This window comes from Cryptotermes secundus, unplaced genomic scaffold (assembly GCF_002891405.2).
Source record: "Cryptotermes secundus unplaced genomic scaffold, Csec_1.0 scaffold2487, whole genome shotgun sequence".
Taxonomy (NCBI): domain Eukaryota; kingdom Metazoa; phylum Arthropoda; class Insecta; order Blattodea; family Kalotermitidae; genus Cryptotermes; species Cryptotermes secundus.
Genome location: NW_019724641.1, coordinates 1 through 25,426, shown reverse-complemented (window position 1 = coordinate 25,426; position 25,426 = coordinate 1). Strand labels below are relative to the sequence as shown.

Here is a 25,426-nt window from a genome sequence, read left to right as displayed (position 1 = left end):
CTGTAGTCGTATTTTAATTTATTGGCTATAGTTTTTAAATTAAAAATTTGCTTGTCTCGTGACTTGTCATATCGTCCACATTACTCGCGAGCATAGAGAGTCACACGAGCACGAGAACGAGCACGAGTAATGTGGACGCGCCTTTACATTCCACCCCAAGATCATAAGAAAAAGATGGAATTGAATGATATTAAGTAAATATGTGTATATTCTGATATTTTCTACGTATTAGGTAGAAACATGACTACTATACGTCACAACTCTGAAATTTTTATGACACATATAAAAATATTGATATTATGAGGGGCACGCGGTAGTGTAGTTAATTGAGGCTCTATACTACCAGCCGGAAGGTCGCGGGTTCGAATCTCGATGAGGTGGATTTTTTCAACTGACCTAATCCTTCCAGCCGCACTATGGCCCTGGGGTCGACTCAGCCTCTAACAGAAATTAGTACCAGGAATCTTCCTGGAGGTAGGAAGAGCCCAAGGCTGGAAGGCTTACCGCCATCTGTGAGCCTATTGTCTAGATAATGTGGGAGCCTCAACAATACACAACCCTATGGGCCTTCACGGCCTGTTACAGGGATAGCTTTACCTTTTAAGGCTTCACTAAATATCAGATACATGTGGAGGCAATAATCATTTAACAATTACAAACGAACATTGTAAACGTTAAATTGTCCTATTTTATTTCGTTGTTAATAATTTCCTACTACTAGGTTCTATGTAATTATGAAAATGTACTGTTATTTAGAAAATTAAAGTAATTTCTGTGAGATCATTTACAGAAGAAGGTAACAAAAATTTTCGTATTCGACATCATTAGCATGTAGACTGTAAAACCTAACATGAATTCTTATCTAATGAATACCTTTCTTTATTTTAACAGATCCACTGAAAGATCCAAGCATCTGCGGACGTCCAACATGCATTCGTAAGTATAAATATATATCTCAAAATATATGGGCACCCAAAATGCAGCTTCAGTATGAAAGTTCTACATTTGAATCCCACTGTGATATCCATATTAACCCCATCTTTGTTTCATACATATGTATGTGGTTCTCTTATTCGGAGGAAATGGCGGATTTCTATTATGGAAAATAAATTATTCATAGTTTTCAGTCCCGCGTAAATGTTCCGCTGTGTTATCCTTCATACCACAGATATGTTATAAATTCAATTCAGTTAGTTAAATTTTTATTTCGCACAATTCAAATATTTCCTTTGCCAGGTAAATATATCACAATCTTATAATAGACATCCCATTCTCTCCCAGGTTGCTATCGGTTAGTTTCTGTCGGAAAAACCCCGATTTTTAGTTATTTCATCCTTCGGCTTCATAAATGTGTCGCAGCAAACTGGCCACTATGAATAAATTTATTGAACATTGAACACACAATGTTTCTTCTGCAACGATGTTCCTTTTTGAACATTCGTCCCCTATAGTTCAAGGCCTTGTATGACGCTCATTTCGTTGTGATCCTATTATATTTCAATTCAAAACGGTTGCATATATTCAGGTTATTCAATGGTAATGTTAAATTTTAGTTAAAAAAATATAACATATAATTAAGCCTGGAGCATTTAACGAAATAAAAATAATATAAATCACTGAGGAAAAAATTGTTCTTGTGCCTAAGCACAACTCCAAGAAGGTATACAGATCGCCTCCCTATGCCAGACATCGAACACATGTTACCCATTCAAAAGCCAATCATTTTGCTGACTAAGCTATGCCGGTTCAAAATTATATGAGTACATATACGAGTATATGTAATATTATACATGCATATATTTTAATATGCGTATATGTAAGGAATGCGCATTTTAATGCCTTGCAGATGCCTGATATTTTAAAAATATTTTGAGAACATTTCGGAATAATTTATGTTAATAAAGACAATCTGCATTTTTGCGCAAATTCTAGCGGGATACTGAGACTACGATAGTGAATTCGGGACTGTCGCAAGAATCTGGCATGAGAGCGTTTCTCGAAACTTCCCCGAAGCTGCACCTCCTCAGAGGACAGTCTTGCTAGTAATATCAAATTGCAGCATCCTGTCGCACTACGTAGATCTGACTTTGCGTTCCTCTTTTTTGCCGTCTGTGTGTAACGTCGGTTAACATTCTCTCGCCTTTTTCTCATTATTGATACCAAAAGTCCATGTGTCAATAAAAGAAAACAACGACAGAATATTACTGACGTTGCACATAGCAAGAAAAAGCGAAACTCAAAGTCGTGACCGGTCAGGACGGACCTAGCCTGAGTTCAGCTAGTGCACGAGAGGGATGACAGAGGCCAGCGTAGGCCAGACGTGCGTGTAGGGACGTGATTATAGGGAGTGCGACGAATTGCAACACAATGCCAGCTGGGATAGCTCAGTCGGTATAATGACAGGCGACGGTAGGACGGCCGATGTTCGATCAACCATAGCGTCTTGATCAGCTGTGGGGCTCGATGACTGTCCTATGCTGTGCATGCTGGGGTGCTCTTTCTCCGGGCGTGAAGTAGTTGACAACTAATCTCAATCCAGTGCCGAGGGGGAACTATACCCCCACTCCAACACACGCGTTTATGGCGTAGTGGGTAATTAATTAAGCACAGAGTACAGATCAGTGCAATGGAGACAGACGCGCTAAAGTTATAGTTAAATAACGAGTTTACAAATAATGAAAACGAAGGTTATAAGCGGTAACGATTGACGAGGGCGTTACTCCATGACACCTGTATGCGTGTATTAATTTGTGCTTACGCAGATGGCGAACTACCTTTCACACATCCCTTCTGCGTTTAAGAAAGCTATTAACTGTGATCCTAAACTTGAAGAATCAATACACCTCTTATCAATCCTGACCAAGAGCTTTCCTCTACCAGTTCAGGCAGGCACTACGATTGAATCCAAAACCTTACGCTCTTACCCAAAATTCACCACAAGACCCACTGCATAGGGTCATAACAGAGAAGCTTGAACGCAGGAGGGATAATGATCGTCACCGGCATCGAATCAAAGCATCATCACCACATTGAGAGTACGTTTCCAAGGTGAGGTGTGAGAACTTTGCAAAATATCTGGCAACAGAATACCCAGAAGTAGGAAGACTGCATCTTTTAGAGGTATTTAATCTTTGCACACTGTATATTTCTGTAAATGTCATTAGTTCTCACAAACCCTCACCACATAATTGGGTCAGAGGTCATTATTTGTCTTCAGAACGTTCTCTCAGAGTAATTTTTTAAATCTGCCACAGTACTGTAAATAATCAAAATAAAATAGACTGGTTCAAATATAGGAAAGTTGATTTTCTGTACTCGTGTGTTTGCCAACTTTGTCAGTGCTGTCAGCATCTTACCCTTCATCTTTCTCGTTCACTCATGTATGTGCAGGTGTTGAATTTCTGTGGGGGGAGAGCAGCTGAAGACGTGTTTGTTCCAACACTACATATTTTGTGCCTGATAATGTATGTAAGTAAAATATATGAATATTTATTACTTTCAGCTGGAAAGAAGTTTGCCTACCTGACAACAACAAATTATGTTTATGAATACACTAGTGAAATCAGCACTTTGTTTGGTGGCACAAGCACAAACAAATCATCACTATATATTTCTGCTCAAGTATCACTGGACTTTCCAACACCATGTGAAGGAGTTCTTCAGGCAAGCATGCAATACTTCACATTTATTGAATTATTAAATGATTCAGAAACATAACATAATTTTTGGATTATGTAGATTTGGAAATAGTGTTCTGTTTTATAACTACAAAATACATTCACATTAGGAAGAGAGTTCCTGCATCTTTTGATAACATTATAGTAGCTATTGTTCATAGGATTGTCAAGAACTCTCACTCTAAATGGATGGATATTTCATGCTGAGTCAGTTACTGATAATAATATATTTCTCTACTAACAAAGTGATATTCTCTGTGACCACAATTAAATTATTTCCATCTCTGCTTCTTCTGTTAATTTCATTGTAGGTATCACAACTATCTTTAACAGAAAAGGCACCAACGTATGACAGAGAAGAGGACATAGACATTTTGAGTCCTCAACTTCCACATTCAGCAGAATTCAGCCAAGCCATTGGTCAATATCCGTTAAGGTAATAAAATGTTTTTTAGAGCTTTGTTGAACAAAGCCTTGAGAAACAATGGGAAAACTATTTTTCTTTGAATCTCCCTGCTGTTAAGCAGAGGTGCTCAGTCATGTCTGAAGTAAAATATTATGAATGTTAGATCACACTTATTACCTTACCTGCTCTATATTGATAAGTTCAATTGTTAAATTCTGAAGCCCAAGTATCCTGATATGTCAGCTAGATAACACTTAAGAATAGGTCATATCTGCTTCCTTCATTCATATCTAAAATGAGGTAGACATGTGAATGACCTGTTTTTTTATAATAAAATTTGCTGTAAGTGTGGTTTTGTTCTTTGAATTATGGCCATATAACAGAAACAGTACTGTTATCATTGCAAGGATTAAGAGGCAATGCATCTGTAGGGTCAGTTGGGACTAAGTCCCATTCTGATTGCTATAACAGGGCTGGTTAAGGCCTGGTTGCAGTTACCCCCTCTTAGCACATTTGGGATTGAGTAATACTTTTGTTTAATTAAAAGTGACTTTTAGGCTTGTGTAAAATGTCGAGGTTAGCCAGTCTCCCATAAACAATTACAGTAGAACTTGGTTATAACGTCATCAAAGGGACCTAAAAATAGTGTCGTTATAAACGAATGTCGTTGTAACCGAAATGGGCACTTCCACAGTAGCCTTATGTTAGTCACGTAAAAATCTACCAAAAACCAAGTTAAAATGTTGCATTTTTTAGTGAAATACATACTTAAGTACAGACTAACGTAACATTAACATGGAATTGCCCAAATGTGTAATATCAAAGACATATTACAGCACTTTTCACTGACAATACACACAATATTTCACGAATCACTTTAACTTTCTCTTCAATGCTTAAAACTTTCCTTTTCATTGCCATGTTTTCGCTACTGCACTTCTCTGGGTTTAGGCAGGAACACTATTTGGTAAGTAGACAATATGAGGTCCTGTTAGACGAGATTCTAGGAAAGGAATGCAGTTAACAAACTGCCGCGTCCTCTTGCACTATTCACGCAGTCCCACCCCACACCCTTGTTTTCGCATAAAACCCACGCTCCTCTTGCAGCCCGCGGTCGTATTCTTCCAGGACAGTCACATCAGCAAGTAGAGAAAGTGAGGGTGGGCAGACACATCAAACTTTCCCACGATATCAGAGAAATTCAGGAATGAAAATGACGTTACATACGAGGTTGATGCATTTGTGCATGTCGTACTAAGCAAGGTATAAAAACAGTTGCTTTATGAGGAATTAGTTCATACCATTGAATATTTGACGCAATAGACAAAGTGTCGCAGAAACCGATGTTGCTATAACCAAGTTTTACTGTACATCCATTGCCAGGTGATTCACCAGATGCTGCTGAAGTAATCTAATTTGGATTCAAGATTCACCAGATGCTGCTGGAGTAATCTAATTTGGATTCAAGATTCACCAGATGCTGCTGAAGTAATCTCATTTGAATTCAAGTTTCACCAGATGCTGCTGGAGTAATCTCATTTGGATTCAAGTTTCACCAGATGCTGCTGAAGTAATCTCATTTGGATTCGAGATTCACCAGATGCTGCTTAAGTAATCTCATTTGAATTCAAGTTTCACCAGATGCTGTTGAAGTAATCTCATTTGGATTCAAGATTCACCAGATGCTGCTGAAGTAATCTGATTTGAATTCAAGATTCACCAGATGCTGCTTAAGTAATCTCATTGGAATTCAAGATTCATCAGATGCTGCTAAAGCAATCCAATTTGGATTCAAGTCCAGCTGTTTTGTATACCTTAATTAAACCACCCTGCCCAAATGGTTGTGAGAGGATGCAGGGTGTAAGAGAATGAAAGTTGAAGCTGAAAAATAATGAAAGTAGCATTGACAGAAAATACAAAATAAATCATTCTGAACTTCATAATTTGATGATAGGTGATTAAATGTGACTGAAGAGAAGAAATAATTTTCTTGCTTCATCTGTGTACTGTGTAACAGCCGTATTATGATGGGTAGTATCAGCCATGAATAATGTGAAACATTTATCAGAGAAGGTGAAGATGAATGAATTGTATGTTGTTCATATTGATAGTGATATGAAGTTAAAATGTTTAGGTTCTGTAAAAATTTAGACCTGGCTGAATGAAGATTGCCATGCGTTTCTGAGTTGCACAATGAATTAGTAGATAAGGATGGACACAAATTGAGTAGGACAACAAACTACATCGAGTTCTATGGAACATGTGAGTTACCACTAAGGGGAATTAATGAAACAATCCTCTTAAACATGGAGACTTCCAAGATTTGTTATTAGAGGTAGAACATTTGTATAGCATTTAGTATGAATATTATTTTAAGAGCAGCCTATGGTGGAAGAACATAAATCATGAATATTTGAAAAGAAAGTGCCCAGGAAACTGTTGAGACCTTGAAATAATGAAGTGGAAAATTGGGGTGCCACACAGAAAATAACATTAATTTCTCTTTTGTTGTTAGAGAAGTTAATCAGGGAATTTATAAAGAACTGGACATGTAGTGTGCATGTGATGGGGAAACAAGTAATGCATGCAGCATTTTCTTGGGGATAAACTCATTTGAAAGTGAGCTTTAAGAACACCAAGAATAAGATAAGTTACTTCTATACTGGCTTAGGACTCACTCCAGTGGCAGGAATTTGTGATACCAGTGCTGGATCATTGAATTTTATTATCAGACAGTTTTGTCAGCAAATGATTACATTACATTTTTATTTTGTTCTATGACTATACTAAATTGATGATCCTAATTTATGTATGAACTATATTATTTGCAGGTTTTCGTTCACTGATGGACTTATTCCAGAGATATGTCCTCATATGAATGAAACAAGTTGGGTGCTCAATTTCAAGAGAGGAATTCTGTCAGCATTTCAGAACACTATGAAGAGGTTTGATGTGGATCATCAGAACATAGATGTAAGACATTAACATTCTTGTCTATTAGCAGATGCCATATTATTTTTGATTCAGTTTTCTTGTCATAGAAAAAGTCTATAAAAAGAATTTTGAAGTGATCATTCCCGTTTAAAAATTTATTCCTGTAACTTTCTTAACTTATTGCATAAGAGTGCTTAATGAGATTTGGAAAAAATTTTATTTATTCATTTTATTTGGCATTCATAATTGCTCCAACATTAACACTTGAACAAGTCACATCATGAAATACATCATTCTTGAAATCCTTTTGCCAAAATACTTAAAGAATTAGGATTTGTCAACAATAAATAATCACTCTTGATGTGGTTAACCTATAATTAAAATATAACACAATTTCATGATGTACTATAAATTCTGTGATTATCCCACATTGTTAATAATCTGATAATCAGTAGATAAGCTGCTTTCTCTGTGTGTCAGTACATGAATTCTTGTACATATTTAGTACACTGTCCTTTTACAGAACTTATGTGTGCCATTGAGGTTTAGAGGCGAGTTTCCCATCACTCTCCTTAAAGTTATTGTATGGTTTTATGTACTGACATATTTTATTACATGGCAGGCTGATATAAATGGTCTCTGTGAAACAAAGTATGCTCTGATGGGTGCCAGGGAGACAAGCCTTGTTATCACAAAGAAGAAGGACATCTCCACTTGTACTTATAGGTACAAGCATCATTCTATACTTCAGACAACGCCGTATCTCTTCAGACAGGTAAATGCAAAAAATTATATGAGAAAGGAGTAGACTGCTACATATTCAGTTTGCTCAACAGGTCTTGTGTCATTATATGCGCAGTAGACATGAGAGCATTTATGCACTTGTATTTATTGTATAGGATGTTCCATTCAAACCTCCCACATTTTATCAGATCTTAGAACAGAAAGTATGATTGGTAGGAAAATGAAGCTACAGGAAATACAAGAACAACTCAAACAATTGTATTTGACACACCAATAAACCTCTACATATGCACCATTGGTAGCACGAACAATATCCAATCTGTATTCAATTTCTTGCCATGTTCTTTCCAACATGTCCGTTGGTACAGTTGCAATCGTTTCACTGATGCGGGCTCGTAAATCTGGGAGGTCATTCACTGGAGGCACGAACACATAGTCCTTCACGTAAACCCAGAGGAAGAAATCGAGCGGAGTGATGTCCAGTGAACGTGGTGGCCACTGAATTGGTCCACCACGTCGAATCCAGCAATCTTGGAAGTTGGCATTGAGGGACCTCCAAACATCCAGACCCCAATGTTGAGGGGGGCTCCATCTTGTTGGAAGATTATGTTAGGCTGCAGATCAGCTACCTGGGGATACAGGAACTGTTCTACCGTGTCAAGGTATATGCAGCCAGATACTGTAGCTTCACCAAAGGAAAACGGAAATAAAATTATTTGGCTTTATCTTTCATCTAATGTTAATTATAATCCATAATTTATCACAATTTGTTCGCAGTGATTAATTAAAATGTGTGAAGTTTGAATGGAACACGCTGTATTTTATGTCCTTTCTATGTGTGCTTGTTCTCTTTGTTTTGGTATAAACTGAGCCCTGTTTCAATTTCAGAATTTTCAACCTGCACCCATTATGCGATCCAATAGTTCCTGCGAAATATCCGTGGACCACAACGTGTATAACAAGATTGTTTGCCAGGAAGTGCATTTGTTTCAGCCATTCTCAAGCAATGATAGTGGTGCACATACTGTTGTAAAACAAGTGTTGACACTACTTACAGAAAGCAACTCCACATCAGAAGTGCCAGGTAATATCTTAATAAGAGAAACCTGAACTTGAAGGGCCATGTGATACAATTTTTATCCTAGTTTCTTAGGATTTGTGGTTCCCACGGTGGTGGTTATGAAGAATTCTGTCTCCTGGGATCTAACACTGTGTTCACTGACATTTCGGAATGTCAATTTAGCTTCAACATACTATACAGTGCTACGTCCCACAAGACAGAAGTCCTCCTGTCCAAATTTTATATATGTCTGCTTCTAGAAGAATGAAATATACATTAGCATTAAGCAATGAATTTTTAAAGGGGAAGCTGAATCTAATGAAATCCTCTCAGACTCACAGCTGTATAATTCGGCCAATTACTACTGGCGTTTCGGGGAACATGTCTGTCCATATCTTCAAGCCCTGATGTCACATGAATCTAAACTGTTCCATCTACATGCTAACACATAGTCTGTGACTAAGCGGCCTCCGTAGTCTAGAGGTAACGTTTCCACCTCATGACTCGTAGTACACGGGTTCAAATACCCGGCGGAGGTCATCGAATTTTTAAGGGTGGAAAAATTCAGGGAACAAGTCCTGCGGGAGGGACTTTAAGCCGTGGGTCCCGTTGGTCTTTTCTCCAAATTGGTGTATCTCTTTATTGTTTGATCATAATGTCATGTGATGGCATGACTATAGACAGGTCTTGGATTGATAACAGAATTTATTACACACTTTGATACAGGGCATGACTACATGTTAAAGCTTACTATTACACATACACACAAGTTCCCACAGTTACGTCTTCACTAGCCGTTGTTTGGTAGCGACTTCCAGCGGTGCATGTTCCGCTTTCTCTGGGTTCCTGAACTGTTCCTGACCTCAGCTACCAGCTTCTAACAGCAACAGATCACCATGACCCCAGCAGTTCTTAACTTGTCCAGCTTATAACATCTCGGCACAGAGCACGCAGAAAACATAATTGCTCTGTTGCTGTTTACAGGCCACTGCCTAGTAACAGCTGTGGTGTAGTTACTTATTTTGCAGTCATTGCCTAGCAGGGGGTCAGCGTGCTGAGATATTAATTCCGATGTATCAAGGATTGAGGTTTAAACCTATGCCATTTTGTGTCATGAAGCTTCAAAAGGATGTACATTTTCCTTTTCGACATGTAAGATTCATTAGAGGGGATTCTACAGGTATACAATTTTATGGACAATGTAGTGATAAATTTCGTTAGTTTGTCTGGGCTCTTTTATCTAACTGAGTGTTTAGCATATTAGTCAAAGATCTGTTCATATTTCTCTTTATAGTATAATAATAATACAGAATGTCACAAAAGGCCATCAGTATGCTTAGAGTCGCATAATACTTTTATCTCTTCCAGACCCTGTAAACCGTCGCTCCACTTTATTGTTTGATCATAATCAAACACCAAAGCCAGTATCTGGTGAGCTGAAAGCTTCTCGAGACCTTATCAAGGCAATGTGCAAGTTAAATGTGGTAAGTAAAAATAAAAAAAAAGGTAAAGCTAATCCTGTAACAGGCCGTGAAGGCCCATAGGGTTGTGAGACGTTGAGGCTCCCACATTTTCTCTAGACAATCAGCTCACAGATGGCGGTAGGGTTGTCAGCCTTATGCACTGGCCGCCCTTTACCCCCAAGGAAGATTCCTGGCACTCATTTCTGTTAGAGGCTGAGTTGACCCCAGGGCCATAGTGCGGCTGGAAGGATTAGGTAAATTGAAAAAATCCATCCCATCAGGACTTGAACCTATGACCTTCTGGCTTGTAACATAGTGCCTCAACCAACTGTGCTACAATTAGCAGTTTCAAATAAAAATATATAATTATGAATTAATAACTTATATAATCACACTATCCATGTGTTATGAGAAAAAATGGCATTATTTCGTTTGACCGGACCAGAAATATGATTGATATTAATGGTGAAAGTTTATCCTTCGTCCCACTTACTGACTTTTCTTATTTAGATACTAGTCTCACTTTGTGCTTTAAAGCACAACAGTCATTTTTTATTTTGAAAATTTATAGTGTTCGTATGTAAATTAATATTTTATTATCACTTTTAAATGTATTGTATTTTAGGATGATATCCAGCCTGAGTTCCCAGAAGTCTTCACAAAATTTATTCATACTGCAAGATTGTTATCATATCCTGCGTTGTCACAAGTGTACAGTCGTGTCACAAGCATCTGCAGCACAGGAAAGTAAGCTACAGTTCGTTTTAAAATGCATTTATGTCTTAAATAAGGAAGTATATGGTACATAGACATAATGCAAAGTTCTAAAAAAAAAATCTTTTGAAGTGTTGTGTTTTGTTCCTTATGGGGGTTAATATGTTCTCCTCACTGTTATAATTTAACAAACTTTCATGTTCTTTTGATTTCTGAAAATTACGAGGGGGTACCCAAAAGAAACCGAACTTATTTTTTTTTAAACTTATTTATTCAAATTTTAACCACAAACCTTCAATCCCCTTCAAAGTACTCTCCACTTACACTAATACACTTGTCTAGTCTTTTATTCCATTTTTCAAAACATTGTCTAAATTCATCTTTTGAGATGCTTGACAGTGCCTCCGTTGTTTTTTTCCTTCACCTCAGCAACATCAGCAAAACGCTGAAAAAAAGTTTTGATCATTTCGGGACTCTTCTTTCAAAGCACAGCATGCTTCCATGCGACCTTGTTTTTGTTCAGCAGTCAGCAGTCGTGGCATGAATTTCTCAGCCACCCTTTTCATTCCCAAATCTTCTGTCAAAATTCGCTGAACTGAGCTCCAAGTCACTCCCAACAACACCACAATTTCTTCAATGGTCCGCTGTCGATCTTCCTTGATGATTTCACGAATTTTTTCAACATTTTCATGTGTTTGGGCCATTGCAAAAACGACGATCACACAAAACAGTTGTCACTATAAACTCTGCCGAAACTAGTCCTTACCTTCTGAAGCAACGGTAGTCAGCTTATCGACTCAGGAATGTTAGCTCTATGTGCTCATAGCGGCAAAACGCGGTACTACAAAAGCTCTGGCCACAAAAAAATTAGTTCGGTTTCTTTTGGGTACCCCATCGTATAATGTTATGAGGTGATGCTCATGCTCTGTATTCATCAACTAATGTTGCTCTAGCCTGATTTCAACACTGATTTTATACCTGATATTATTTTTTTATTGCTAGTGGGGTGGGACTACGTCCCTTGTACTGCAGCCACTTCTGGCCTGGTGTACCAGCCCCAGATGATAAGTGAGGGTGATTGTGGAGCAATTGGTGGAATGAAGATTGGCAGGGGAAACCGAAGTACTCTGAGAAAACCTGCCCCAGCGCCACTTTGTCCACCACAAATCCCACTTGACCTGACCCGGGATCGAACCCAGGCCGCCACAGTGGGGAGTCAGTGACTAGCCGCTTGAGCTATGGCGAGGTCTTATAGCTGATATATCTAAGCAACGTTTATCAGCAGTTGCTTGTTAATTGGGCCTTCACAGTTTCAGAGAATTTCATGGTTCCCAAACAATTAATTTATCAGACATGTTTTACTACAAAGGAAAATAGAAAAATTAAGTCCAAGAACTTAAATTATCTTTTAGTGAGGTTTACCAACATTTATTGATTCATGTATTGAAATATTTATTCCATATTACGACAAAAGGATTTTGAAATTTATATTTTTATCTTGCTAACCTCAACAATAAACAGTTAAAGAACATTTAACATGCTTTTTAAGTGCTCCTGAATAACATGTTAAAGTTACATTGTTTTGGTAGAAGGTGGTAACAATTTTTACTTCAAATGTTGGTAACCCACACAATTTCTTCCAGGAGACATCTCTTGGATGCGCTTCCAATGCTTGGAAGCAATGCTGCCATTGCCGTGATGAAGGATGTCATCCTGAGGAATGGAGTATCTCAAGACGTTGCCCATGAGTGGCTCCTGACATTGTCATTTATACCAAGGTACCTCGTACAATGATCTAATAGAGATAAACCTTTGTGAACATATTCACTCTTATATTCCTTAGCTTGGTTTGGTCCAATGCCAAACATGTCTTGTGATTTCTACCCCAAAGAGAGAGGTAAGAGATTACTTTAAAACGTTGGTAACCACCCACAAGACTGTGTAATATCGCAACCTAGAAGACCATAATGTAAATGTTGTGTGACATCCTGATTCAATACACATAACCTCTATTTTATTTTATTTTCCTTTTTCTTTATTTTCTCATGTAGATGTTTTCTTTCCATTCATTATATAAATTCCAAGTTACTGTGGCGTGATCTCTTTATACTACAGTAGTCAAATCAGCACTGAAATTTCAACAGAATATCCCTTTCTTATGTAAGTGGTATTGATATTTTTCATGATCAGTTAATTGCCTGTGGTTCTGTATGGGTGTGAAACTTGGTCTATGACATTAAGGGAGGAACATAGACTGAGGGTGTTTGAGAACAGGGTGTTGAGGAGAATATTTGGACCAAAGAGAGATGAAGTGACAGGAGGTTGGAGAAAACTACATAATGAGGAGCTTCATAACTTGTACTCTTCTCCAAGTATAATTAGAATGATCAAGTCAAGGAGGATGAGGTGGGCAGGTCATGTAGCACAAATGGGGGATACAAGGAATGCGTATAAGATATTGGTGGGAAAGCCAGAAGGAAAGAGACCACAGGGAAGACCAAGGCATAGGTGGGTGGACAATATTAGAATGTATCTTAGAGAGATAGTATGGGATGGTGTGGATTGGGTAGATCTGGCTCAGGATAGGGACCAGTGGAGGGCTCTTGTGAACATGGTAATGAACCTTTGGTTTCCATAAAATGCTGGGAAATTCTTGAGTAGCTGCAGAATTGGTGGCTCCTCCAGAAGGGCTCAGCTCTATGAGTGAGTAAATGAGTAAGTTAAGTCTTCTTGGGTGATCAGCCGTGTAAGTGTGGAGCTGCTGTCTCCATCACCAAGGGTTAATGTGTTGAGTGTTGTGTTCGCTGTTATCTGTCCCAGCCCAAACTACAGGGGGTGAAGGGGGGGGGCAGTCTTGCCTGGAGTAGACGAAACTGTGTGCATATATTTGTGTAGCATGTGAACAAAACACTCATCACATCAAGCTCTAATGCCAGCAGAAAGAAATGCAAAAGTGGACTGCAATAATGCAGTGTTCCATATAATTGTGAAGGGAATAAGAATTGACCAATGCAGTTGAGTTTGCATTTAATTCTATTCTTAATGATGATGGTGTATTACACTCCATGATTTATTTTATCCGTCTTCTAGTGCATACATTCATCTATCCCCTCTTCTCACTCGCACTACATGTTTCGGCACAAAAGTGCCATCTTCAGGTGCTGATCCAATCCACGACAAACTAGTTCATTGCCTGCCTTGTCTATACATACTAAAATAACTAAAATATATATTTATCTTATATACTGATAAATGTTAAGTGTTAAAATATTAAAATTGTACAGGATATTTTATTCCTACGTCGTGTTTCGTTACGCGAGTCACGTTTATCATCTTCTGTTGAAGCACTCTTTCACTATCGTGTATTGTGCTCTGTGTTGCGTCTTGCTCCTGTGACTGCGTGTATTATACTGCTGGACCTGCTGGGTGTGTGTGTGTAGATGAACGTATGCACTAGAAGACGGATAAAATAAATCATGGACTTAAATCAGTGCAACAGGATGCTAAAATATAACAGTATTACACTCGCTGATTCTAATTTAATATTCCTCAGTTTAAGGCTTTCTTCTTTAACTGTATATTTCATTGATCTAAAGCCCATAATCTCAGTGTTAAATTTCTTCCATTTAAGATTTTCCCAATTTCATTGTTCTAATCCACCGTTCCACAGAGAAACCATAGACGGTAGTTTAATTGTATTAATAAATTTTGCTAAGTGTTAATGCTTTTAGACAAATGATAATTTATGACTTTTTTTCTGTAGACCTGATTTACAGACAATCAGTATAATTACACCTTTGCTGAAATGGAACAAGGCAGATGCCCAGTTCTTTCTTAGTGTTTCTGCAATTGTTCATTCATACTGCAAATGGAATTCTGAGTGTGAAACACAAACCGAAGTTGCCAACATCATCTCATTCCTCGAAAACCAAGTACAAAGTGGCTGTCAGCTTAAAGAGAGCAATCAAGCAGTTATAGAAAAGGTATGCCAGTTTCTTCTACATTTTCATAACTTTACTGTCACATTTTCTTATTCGATATACTTGATAATTACTGGATGAAAGTATTTCCTGATTGTTATAACTTTTGTACAATTAACTGTTCACATGCCTTCTTCAGATTTTTCTCTTCGTACATTTTTAGGTAAATCATTACAATTTAAGAGCACGGTCATGTTATGCCAAACCTTGGAATATTACTGCCATACTTATGGCATACATATGACAGAGAAATAGTAGATCTATACATATTTTTCTTATTTCAAATATGGGTGGTTAGCGATAGTTAAACAGTGTGTGTGCAGGATGTATGAAGTAATATGCGTTCAACGTTTCTTCACCAAAATGAAAATTTCCTAAACCTTAATACTTAAGGACTCCAAGGAAATGATTAGGAAACTTATTTTAATCTGATTTGAAGTAAATGTATTTGGTAGACATAATACAAATTGTATGTATGTATGTATATACAGTTTATTCACAGTCTTAATTGGATGTGTTTGTTTCTGTGCCAATTTTTGTCTAAAACATTTTCATGGGTGGATCGTAATCAGATAGCAATATAGAGCATTATGTCATCCTTAGAAGTTACACAATGGGAACCAAAAGCAATATACCAGAGATCTCATTGAACGCATAAGACTGTTCTTATGTAAGATTACATACTCAAATTATGATATACTTTCAAAGATGTTTTAGACAGAATGTAAGGTGCAAATGTGCAAATATGCATTTTGGTCTGATATAAGTGTAATAAATGTCAATTCTTCAATAGTTTTAATGAGCTGTGCATTGATTAACATCTTGCAGTTGAGGCTTGTTATGTATTTTCATTAGACATTATCCAGAATCCAGAATCATAAACGTGTCTTACTGCAGCCTATTCATACCTCTTTCATTGTGTTTCATTTCAGACTCTGGTAGCCATAAAAGCCCTAGGGAATATTGGAGCCGGAAAGTCAATCATAAATCCTACTTTGCAACTTTGCATAGAAGATAGACAATTGCCCATAGAAGTCAGGATTGCTGCTGTAGAGGCCCACAGGTACAGGAAACTCTTAACTTATTTTTGTCCTTTTGTGCATATGTCAACATCTAACAAAGTTCTAAAACAAAATAAACTCTATGGTTTTAGTCCACAAGCGAACTATACTGACTGAGCTACCGCCACTTGTTGGCGAAGTTAGTACCAACTTTAGTGGATAGAGGGTGTCGTGTTGTCAGTGCGACAAATCCCCATGGTCGTTAATTTTCGCTTTTATTGTGTTCTGGATCAGTTATTTACTGTATGTCACCATCTTAAAAGCAGTTTCTTCCCGATCATTACTATTCAGCTAAATACCATTGTCTCATTGCACTGTCTCACCATACACTAATGTTGCATGTTGCTAAGAAGCACAGACTCGATTGTATTGCCACTCCTTTCCTCATGACAACAGTTTTATACAAGTTATATGTCTAGAATAGTCTGGTACATATGCAAGAGAAGAAGCAGGATGAGATCTTTAAGTTGCAAGAAAGGGGGTGAAGTCAGGAACCTTTGGCAGCAATGCATGCAAACACACTGGGATGTGACTCCCCCCCACCCCAGTTTGGTCTGCATGTTTAGATTTCTTGATGATTTTTATTTGGCGGTTATAGAGACTTTTCAGTAGATTTCAGTACTCAAATAGGATCATGCATACAGTTTGCTGAAATTATGTGCTTTACTTTTATGAAATGGTATGATAAATGAGGTATGATTATGACTATTTTACAGACGACTTCCATGCGAAGATACTCGCGAATACTTCCTGAATCTTTTCCGTAATCAGTCAGTTGATTCAGAACTGCGTATTGCAGCCTACTTGGAGGTGATGAAATGCCCTACTTACACCATAGTTAAGACAATCAAACATTCACTTTTTGAAGAAGAAGTGAATCAAGGTTAGACATATTTTTCAGTTTTATTTATATAATAGGACCTACTCTTTTTAATCTGGATCTGGACCTTTGTGAGATCAGTAACTTGGCTTAAAAGTAACAAATTTTGAATTAGTGTCAGTTATGTAATTATCATGCAGTACTGGTCATTTTCTAGTCAGGATAATATTTGACATGTTTTCTCTCAGTTTTTAGAACAAAAATATAAATTTGTGACAATAAATATTATAACACTTATGTTTTCCCACCAGTAAGAAGCACACAAGAGTTGGATGTAACATTGACAAGAACCAACAAAGTATTCATATGTAGTTTCTTTTTTAGATCAGTGAGAGACATATCTTGGCTGTGGTCATTGCACCCAGCACAAGTGACCCACTCAACTTGACCTAGTTTCTTCTTTGTCTCGAAAATTTTTTTCTCACATTATATGATACATATTTTCTTTCGTAAACACCGGCATGGTAGTTGAAAGAAATACCATGCGGTGAACACTATCAAATTCAAGAAAATTAAGTCATTGAAACAAAATTGCAATTAGTAAATAAAGGTGGGGAAAGGCTGTACATCTTATAAATCTTTATGTCCAAAATATTATATTTACATGATTATTATTACTTATTACCTTTTTGTTGACTTTAAATTAATTATTTCTATGCAACCAGTTATAGTCCTCTTTTTATTTATTTATTTATCTATTTACACTCACACTTATTGTTAAATAATAATTTTTTTCCTCCATGTGGATGGGTAATGACAAACTTTTAGATATCTTTCATATTTATTAAATTGAATTATGTAATAAAGGAACATATGTTAGTTTTCAGAATGAATGGAAAATAATATACATTTCATAAAAAAGAAAAACTTATTCCTTTCATGTATGTTCAGTAACTTTTCAGTGTATGATATCATGTCAGTGCACAGAATGGCAGTCTGTTTCGATTTGCAGTTGGGTCCTTTGTGTGGAGTCATCTTCACAACTTGCTGAAATCGTCCAGTCCCAGCAAAGTGGAAATACAAGCACTGCTACAAGATAAAGACCTTGTTAGTAAATTCAGTAGTGATGTGAGAAAATATTCTCATAACTATGAAGGATCCATGTTTTTTGAAAATTATAATTTTGGTAGGTATGTTTGAGTGTTGCCTGTATTTATATACATTTATGGTAAATTAAAATTCTTTGAATTTAAAGAGTGTGTGTATTTATTAAAGGATATTTAATCCAGAACATAAGTTATTTTCTTACACTGTAGAACATAAAATAGTAGTAACAGGATTTTGGATAGCAAGTCATTAGCACATAATTTTATATGTCATCATCTCTAATTATTTTAGCTCTTAATTTTGCATTGTAAAAGATTGTCATTTTTAGTTTGTTGGGGGGATAACGTGTTTATATTAATATCTTAGAACAATTTGAATTATAGAATCTGCTATGCCCTTCTCTTTTCTTGTACTATATAAGTTCCTTTCTTATTTATTTCAATTATCCATTATACATACCTTCTTTTCAGGGGGGAGCTATGAAAGCAATGTCATATTTTCACCAAAGTCATACTTGCCACGATCAGCAACATTCAATGTCACTGTTGATTTGTTTGGAGAATCAGTAAATATTTTTGAGGTAAGCAATTTGTTATGTCTTTTTTTTTTTTCAGAATATGTTAGTTATGTGTATATGACACCTCATCTGATGGGATCTGGTATTTCCCCAGGCTTTCAAGCTATATATTGTATTGGAACTACTGAGCTTTTGGACTTTCTCCATCATCCTGTATTCTAATCAACACAATATTTAAGAAACTCAGTGTTGTTCTGTCTTCAGGTGAAAGGGTGGAATGTGCTTGCTCTATTGTGACTCTAAAAAATAGCCAACCTCAATTACTGAACCAGTGGTCTAGTGTACTGGAATGATCTCATCCAGTGATTGAGGTTGACTCTTTCTAATGAACCCGTCAGAGTATGTGCCTCCTCCCTTTCATCTGAGGATGGAAAGAGATACGGCTTCTGAAATGTGGTGGTGTTTATAATACCCAACAAATAACAAAGAACAAAACTCAGTAATCACGAATGTTGTACACCATTGCCAGAACTCTTTAGAATTTTCTAGATGTTAATAACACATAAAGATCATACATTAAGGATTATGCAGTGTGGTTCAAATCACAGGTTGCTGGATAGGGATGCGCCTGTTTGTTAAAAATCAGTAAAACTTAGAGATGTCAATGTTGCATTTTTATATAAAATTCTTTCTTTAACAAGCTGTTCAGAGCCTAAATAATAATAAAGGCAAAGCACATAATATGTACGTGAGCACAGGTTTTGTATGGATAGTTTTGTGGAAAAGTTATCATTTAGAAGAGTGAACAGTGAAGTGAGGGTAATTCTAAAATGGATATTAAGGATACAGCTGTGGTACATGGACTGAAATGCAGGGCAAAATCATAGCATGAAGATGGCATGAAAGAGTAGCACAGTTCAAATAACTGGGAATGACAGTAACAAATAAAAACTTGATTTATGAGTAGATTAAGAGGAGATTGAATTCAGGTAATGTTTGCTATAATTCAGTCCAGAAACTTCTCGTCTGCTATCTAAACACATAAAAATTAGAATATACAAAATTATAGCTTTTCCTGTAGTTCTATATGGGTGCAAAACTTGGTCTCTGACATTAAGAGAGGAACATAGACAGAGGGTGCTTGAGAACAGGGTGTTGAGGTGAATATTTGGACCAAAGAGAGATGAAGTGATGGGAGATTGGAGAAAACTGCATAATTAGGAGCTTCATAACTTGTACTGTTCTCGAACATATACTCATTAATTATGTTTGTAATAAATAATAAAGAAATATTTAATATAAATAGGGATTGCTATGGAAAAGATACTAGACAAAATATGAATATACATATGTACCAGGTCAATTTGGCGAAATATAGGAATGGGGTTTATCACATGGCTGCAAGGATTTATAATGGACTTCCAAATACAATCAAAATAATCTCAAATAATGCAAATAAGTTTAAAGCCAGTTTAAAAGAGTTTTTATTTGTGAACTCCTTTTATACAGTGGAGGAATATTTTAATAGATGACAATGGCAACATTATGCTAAGGGTAATTTATATATTTAACTTTTTAATTTGATTTATATTACAAACATATTGACAACTGCTTATAAGCAAGTTGAGTTTATACTACTGGACGATTTCTATATCTGTTTGTTGTGTAACTGTGTAAGGATTTTATGGAATGTGAATAAATGAATGAATGAATGAATGAATAATGAGAATGATCAAGTCAAGGAGAATGAGTTGGGCAGGACATGTAGCATGAGTGGGGGAGAAGAAGAATGCACATAGGAAATTTGTGGGAAAGCCAGAAGAAAAGAGACAACTAGGGAGACCATAGCGTAGGTGTGTGAATAATATTAAAATAGATTTTAGAGCGATAATTAGGGTTGTTGTGGACTGGATCGATCTGGCTCAGGATAGGGACCAGTGGAGGGCTCTTGTGAATACGATAATGAACCTTCGGGTTCCATAAAATGCTGGGAAGTTCTTGAGTAGCTACACAATTGGCGACTTCTCAAGAAGATCTCAGCTCCATGAAGTTAGTTAATTGGATAGTATGGGCAACCTGCATATATGTTTCCATATATTTTATTAACATTAATTACTTCTAAAATTATTTTCTATAGTAGATCTTTTAACCATGAATGTTGTATATTGTAGTAAAAATTTAATGATGCTTCAGAGTTTGAATTCTAGTTTAGCCAGGTACTAGCACAGAAACTGTAATCAATAGATGGGTTTAAATATTCACATTTTGTTGCACATCAATTCTTTTCAATATTGTACAGCCAAATATTTAAGTATTCTTACTGCACAAATATACATGGTGCAAGTATATTTATGATAAGCTATGCATTTTCAAGTCTTGTTAATTATTCTCTGATTTAGAATATTCAGAAATATTTCAATCATGAACTTTATTTTGAAGGTAGCTGGTCGCATTGAAGGTTTTGAGCACTATGTTGAGTCCATTTTTGGGGCAAAAGGTCCATTTAGCAGTACTAAAGTGAAGGATGGACTTGAGAAACTTCGGTTCTTACGGAGCATACCGGATGATTTGAAGTCTAAAGTAGACGCTTTTCCAAATGTTGTGGATACAAATTTTGACAATCCAAAAGTAAGTAAAAAGACAGTCATAAGTATTTTTCATGAAATTAAGTGCCTATCTGTATGATAAATGATATAATGATACAAATTCCGTCCCAAGTGCAAACAATATATTATGTGTCCTTGATCTTGTTCACCCACACTACATGTTTCGGCCACAGACGGCCATCATCAGGTGTATCTATCTGTATATTTCAGTGATTCATTCTGGTGCTTAAAGAACTTTCCTTATCCTGGTCCAGTACACTAGCAGTCTTTTATCTTTGACATGTTTCGGTTGGAGCACCATCGCTATAGTTGTTAAAAGCTAAGATTTTATATTCATGACATTGTAATGGTATTGTACCATGTATGTATATGCTGATAATGACCAATCACACTGTAATAGTAGTTTCCATATGTATTGACAATGTCCTTCTGAAGATGGTCACTGTGACCAAAACATGTCAAGGATGAAAGATTAAAATGGAGAAAGAACATTTATCAGTCACGTTGGATGGAGTTGATAATCTTATATTTATTATCCTCTTGACAGATTCTATACAGAGACTTAATCAAATAAATATAGAACTTTGTAAGAAAGTCTGGATGAAATTAAAACTGTAATTCTATTGCGCCTGATACTGCATTTTACTAGGTTGTAACTGCAATCTGTTATTCTTTTCAGGCATCTGTTGCAATGAAAATATTTGGAAATGAATTAAGATACTACAAATTCTCTGGTGATGAAGAAATAATGGCTGCATTGAATTCTATTAATCCAATAAAAAATATAAAACAGCTATTGTCAGGAAAGGTAATAAATAAATAATACATCTAGTTTGAACGTTTTGAAACCTCCACCAGAGTTTGTATACAGTAAATATAATGCCTGTAATTATGGCATTAGTTAACATGAAGTTTTCTTCCATCATACAGAATACTTTCAATGGAGGTTTGTTGCATAAAGTTTAAAGTTCATTTCATTACTGACTTTTATAAATCATATGTGCAGTATATATAAATATTATGGTATTAGGAACTTCATGCAACCACTCTATTTTATGGTTACCGTGATATATAATGTAATATCAAAATCATAATATGACATTTATAAATTTCATTTTAAAAATCTATTTTATCAGTTGACCAGTGGTTGCTTTGCACTATGCACTGACTTTATGCTCACAGATTTATCGGTATTTTATGTGTACCACCACCACCTGCAATTAATATAAAGCAGTGAAATATTTAACAGAGTCAGGTATCTGATGTAATAAGATTGCATGTACACAGTGTGTCCAGGATCTGTTAGGATTCAGTTTTTTGTTTGTTTTTTTTTTTTGCCCTGCAATGCCATCTGTTGGTGAGTTGTGACGTTAAGATTCTTGAAGTTTCAGCTGTGGCCATCTATAATTTCAAAGTGCAAGCACTGTTGCATCATGTGTTATGACCTCGAATGTAACAGTACTGTTTTGACGCTTGTCGGAAAATGGCGGTTGAACAGAGAACCAACATCAAATTTTGTTTGAAGGTAGGCCAAACAGCTAGAGAACCATACGAAATTATGAAAAGTGTGTACAGTAGTGATTGTTTGAGTCGCTCAAACATTTTCCGATGGTAAGCTGTATTTCATGACGGCAGGGAGGACATTGAAGACGCTCCACATGCATCAAAGCCAAGAACAAGTCACACTGAAGAATATGTGAAAAAAGTACCAAGATCCTTGCATCAGACAGATGTGTTTCTGCAAGACTCATCGAGGAGCTTTTGGGAATACCAAAAAAGTACTGTGCATCAAATTTCGACCGAGGATTTGGGAAAGCGGAAGGTCTGTGCGCGGTTTGTACCGCACGTGCTGTCAGACAATGAAAAACATGCCAGAGTGGAACACTGCAAAGACATGTTACAGTTGGTCCAAAGTGATACAGAATTTACAAAATCGATTTTTACTGGTGACGAGGGATGGTGTTTTCAATTTGAGCCTCTCACAAAGTGGCAGAGTGCAGCATGGTTGAGCCTAAAGAAGCCAAAACCAAAGAAAGTGCGCATGCAGAGGAGTCGAGTAAAAACACTGCTAACCATTTTCTTCGATTCCAAAGGAATCATTCACATGGAATTTCTGCCAGAAGGTCAAACAGTGAAATCTGATTATTGTCTCAGAATCCTCAATTGTATCTTGGTGAGAATTCTTCGAATTTGACCTGAATATCAAGAGCCGGGTTCCTGGTCGCTCTTCCACGACAGTGTCCCACCCCACAAATCAAAGATCATGAGCGATTTTTTTGGTCAGAAAAGGGATCACAATCCTCGATCATCCTCCGTATTCACCAGATTTGGTTCCAGCAAATTTCTGGTTGTTCCCAAAAGTTGGTGATGAAAGGAGACCATCACGACACCATCCAGGACATCCAAGGAGAATGCACCGCAGTTTTAAATGTAATTCCACAACAGGAGTCCAGTGACTGTTTTTGAAAACTTTTCAATCAATTCCAGCTATGTATTTAGCCAGAAGGAGACTATTTTGAATAAAAAGAGTGAAATTTTGAAAATAATTCAAATCTTGTATTTTTAATGAACACAGTCCTAACAGAACCTGGACGCGCTGTATTTTTAATCTTTATTTTTTATAAGATATGTGCTATTTTAAATATTTTGTTCTTAAGGAAATTAACTACAACAAGGCTGCACTGTTCCTGGACACAAGCTACACTGTGCCAACTGCAACAGGACTTCCAATCAGTTTAAGTGCTGTGGGAACAGCTGCCGTCAACTTACAAATGTCAGGGTCACTTAAAGCCGCTGACTTTCTGAAGACACATGAGCTGGATGTTGAAGGAAAAATAAGGCCAAGGTGTAACCTAGTTGTATTGTTGTTTATTTGAGTATATTCTGCTATTTTTATATATGAATACCCTGATAGATATGACGTAAATATGCTTTATTTGATAAGTGTGAACATCTTATTTTCTTATAAAAGCTTAATCAACTCCATCGAGTGTGACTGATAAAATGTTCTTTTTTCCTTCTTTCGTTTTTAATTTTTCTTCCTTGACATGTTTCGGTCATAGAGACCATCTTCAGAAGGATATATCAGTACAGGCAGAAACTGATATTAGGGGGCCCATACACGTATGAGTCTGGCTGGCGAGTCCGACTCAGCCCAGGTTCCAATGAGCAAAACGTTTCCATGTGTGGGTCGCCATGCTCATACGTGTGTGGTGAAATTAATCCGAGCCCAGCTCCTTGCCGAGCCAGACTCGCGAGCCAGACTCANTTAATCCGAGCCCGGCTCCTCGCCAAGCTGGACTCGCGAGCCAGACTCGTACATGTATGGGCCGCCTTACAGTGTGTTTGGTCAATATCAATACATACACAAGAAAACACAATGTCATGAATACAAAACTTGATCCTCTAACAACTAAAGCAGCTTGCATCAGTACAGTAAAATATTTATAAATTATTACAATTAATCTGTGTACAATGTGGTTTACAAATATTTTGTTTAAAATTTTGTTAAAAAAAATTTTATCAGTCACACTGGACAGAGTCGATTAACCTTTTATAATAATTGCTGGTGTGACAGACCAGGATGAACCAAATCAAGCTTATTTTCTGTTCTGCTGATTTCAGTGTGGCTATAGATATTGTTGGAACAATGGGTGTTGATGCCTATTATGCAAGTACTGGCATCAAACTGCGAACCAATATGTACTCATCCTCGGCTGTGGAGGGTCAGCTGAAAGTTCGAGGCACGAAACTTGTGAGCCTGAATTTTAATCTTCCAAAGGACAAAATTGAAATAATCAATGCACGGTCAGTAATGAGATAAAAACTTTCAATGAAGTATTTTGTCTGCTATCTTCCTTTCCACTTTTTGTCTATAGGTGACTTCCACCTTCATGTTTTGGGTCTGCCCAGTGAAGTAATGTCTTCAATTGTTACATGTTCAATCTCATTTCTGAAAGGAAAATAAGTTATATAGGGCAGTACATGCTCTGTATATGAGTTACTCCCCAACATTATTGGAACCAGTTGCCCAGGTTTAGTGAAGCATGATGGGAAGTTCATATCATTGGAGTTCAGATGGATGCCATGTTCCATATAACCCCATCTTCAGTGTTAATGACATGGAAATGCAAGAAAGTCGGTAGTTTGGAGCCACAGTAGTACTGGTCATTACTGGATCCTCAGATTTGATATTAATTTTGATGGGTTGAATAAAGAGAACTCAAGAAAATTGTCCATGAAAATATTAGAAGTAGCAGAATGTTAACCATCAAGAGTACACAGTTACTTTTTGCCACAGGATGTAGAACATGTCAAAGATAATTATAAAAGAAAAA

General features: G+C 36.7%; 1 protein-coding gene across 1 annotated transcript in view; it reads left to right on the top strand.

Annotated features, from left to right (window-relative positions):
* The window catches only part of LOC111862621 (apolipophorins), a gene marked incomplete at its 3' end in the record, with an annotated part of 29,396 nt that extends 4,500 nt beyond the window's left edge, over nt 1-24,896 (top strand). Inside the window, exons 2-19 of the mRNA XM_023848140.2 lie at nt 892-936; nt 3,503-3,663; nt 3,989-4,113; nt 6,915-7,056; nt 7,640-7,792; nt 8,650-8,845; nt 10,190-10,305; nt 10,910-11,031; nt 12,642-12,776; nt 14,762-14,981; nt 15,911-16,041; nt 16,756-16,922; nt 17,872-18,045; nt 18,437-18,546; nt 20,923-21,111; nt 21,769-21,897; nt 23,747-23,934; nt 24,714-24,896. Of these exons, the coding sequence (XP_023703908.1) occupies nt 892-936; nt 3,503-3,663; nt 3,989-4,113; nt 6,915-7,056; nt 7,640-7,792; nt 8,650-8,845; nt 10,190-10,305; nt 10,910-11,031; nt 12,642-12,776; nt 14,762-14,981; nt 15,911-16,041; nt 16,756-16,922; nt 17,872-18,045; nt 18,437-18,546; nt 20,923-21,111; nt 21,769-21,897; nt 23,747-23,934; nt 24,714-24,896 (2,686 nt within the window). The remainder of the gene's footprint in view (nt 1-891; nt 937-3,502; nt 3,664-3,988; nt 4,114-6,914; nt 7,057-7,639; nt 7,793-8,649; nt 8,846-10,189; nt 10,306-10,909; nt 11,032-12,641; nt 12,777-14,761; nt 14,982-15,910; nt 16,042-16,755; nt 16,923-17,871; nt 18,046-18,436; nt 18,547-20,922; nt 21,112-21,768; nt 21,898-23,746; nt 23,935-24,713) is intronic.
* Nucleotides 24,897-25,426: the final 530 nt, after the last annotated feature.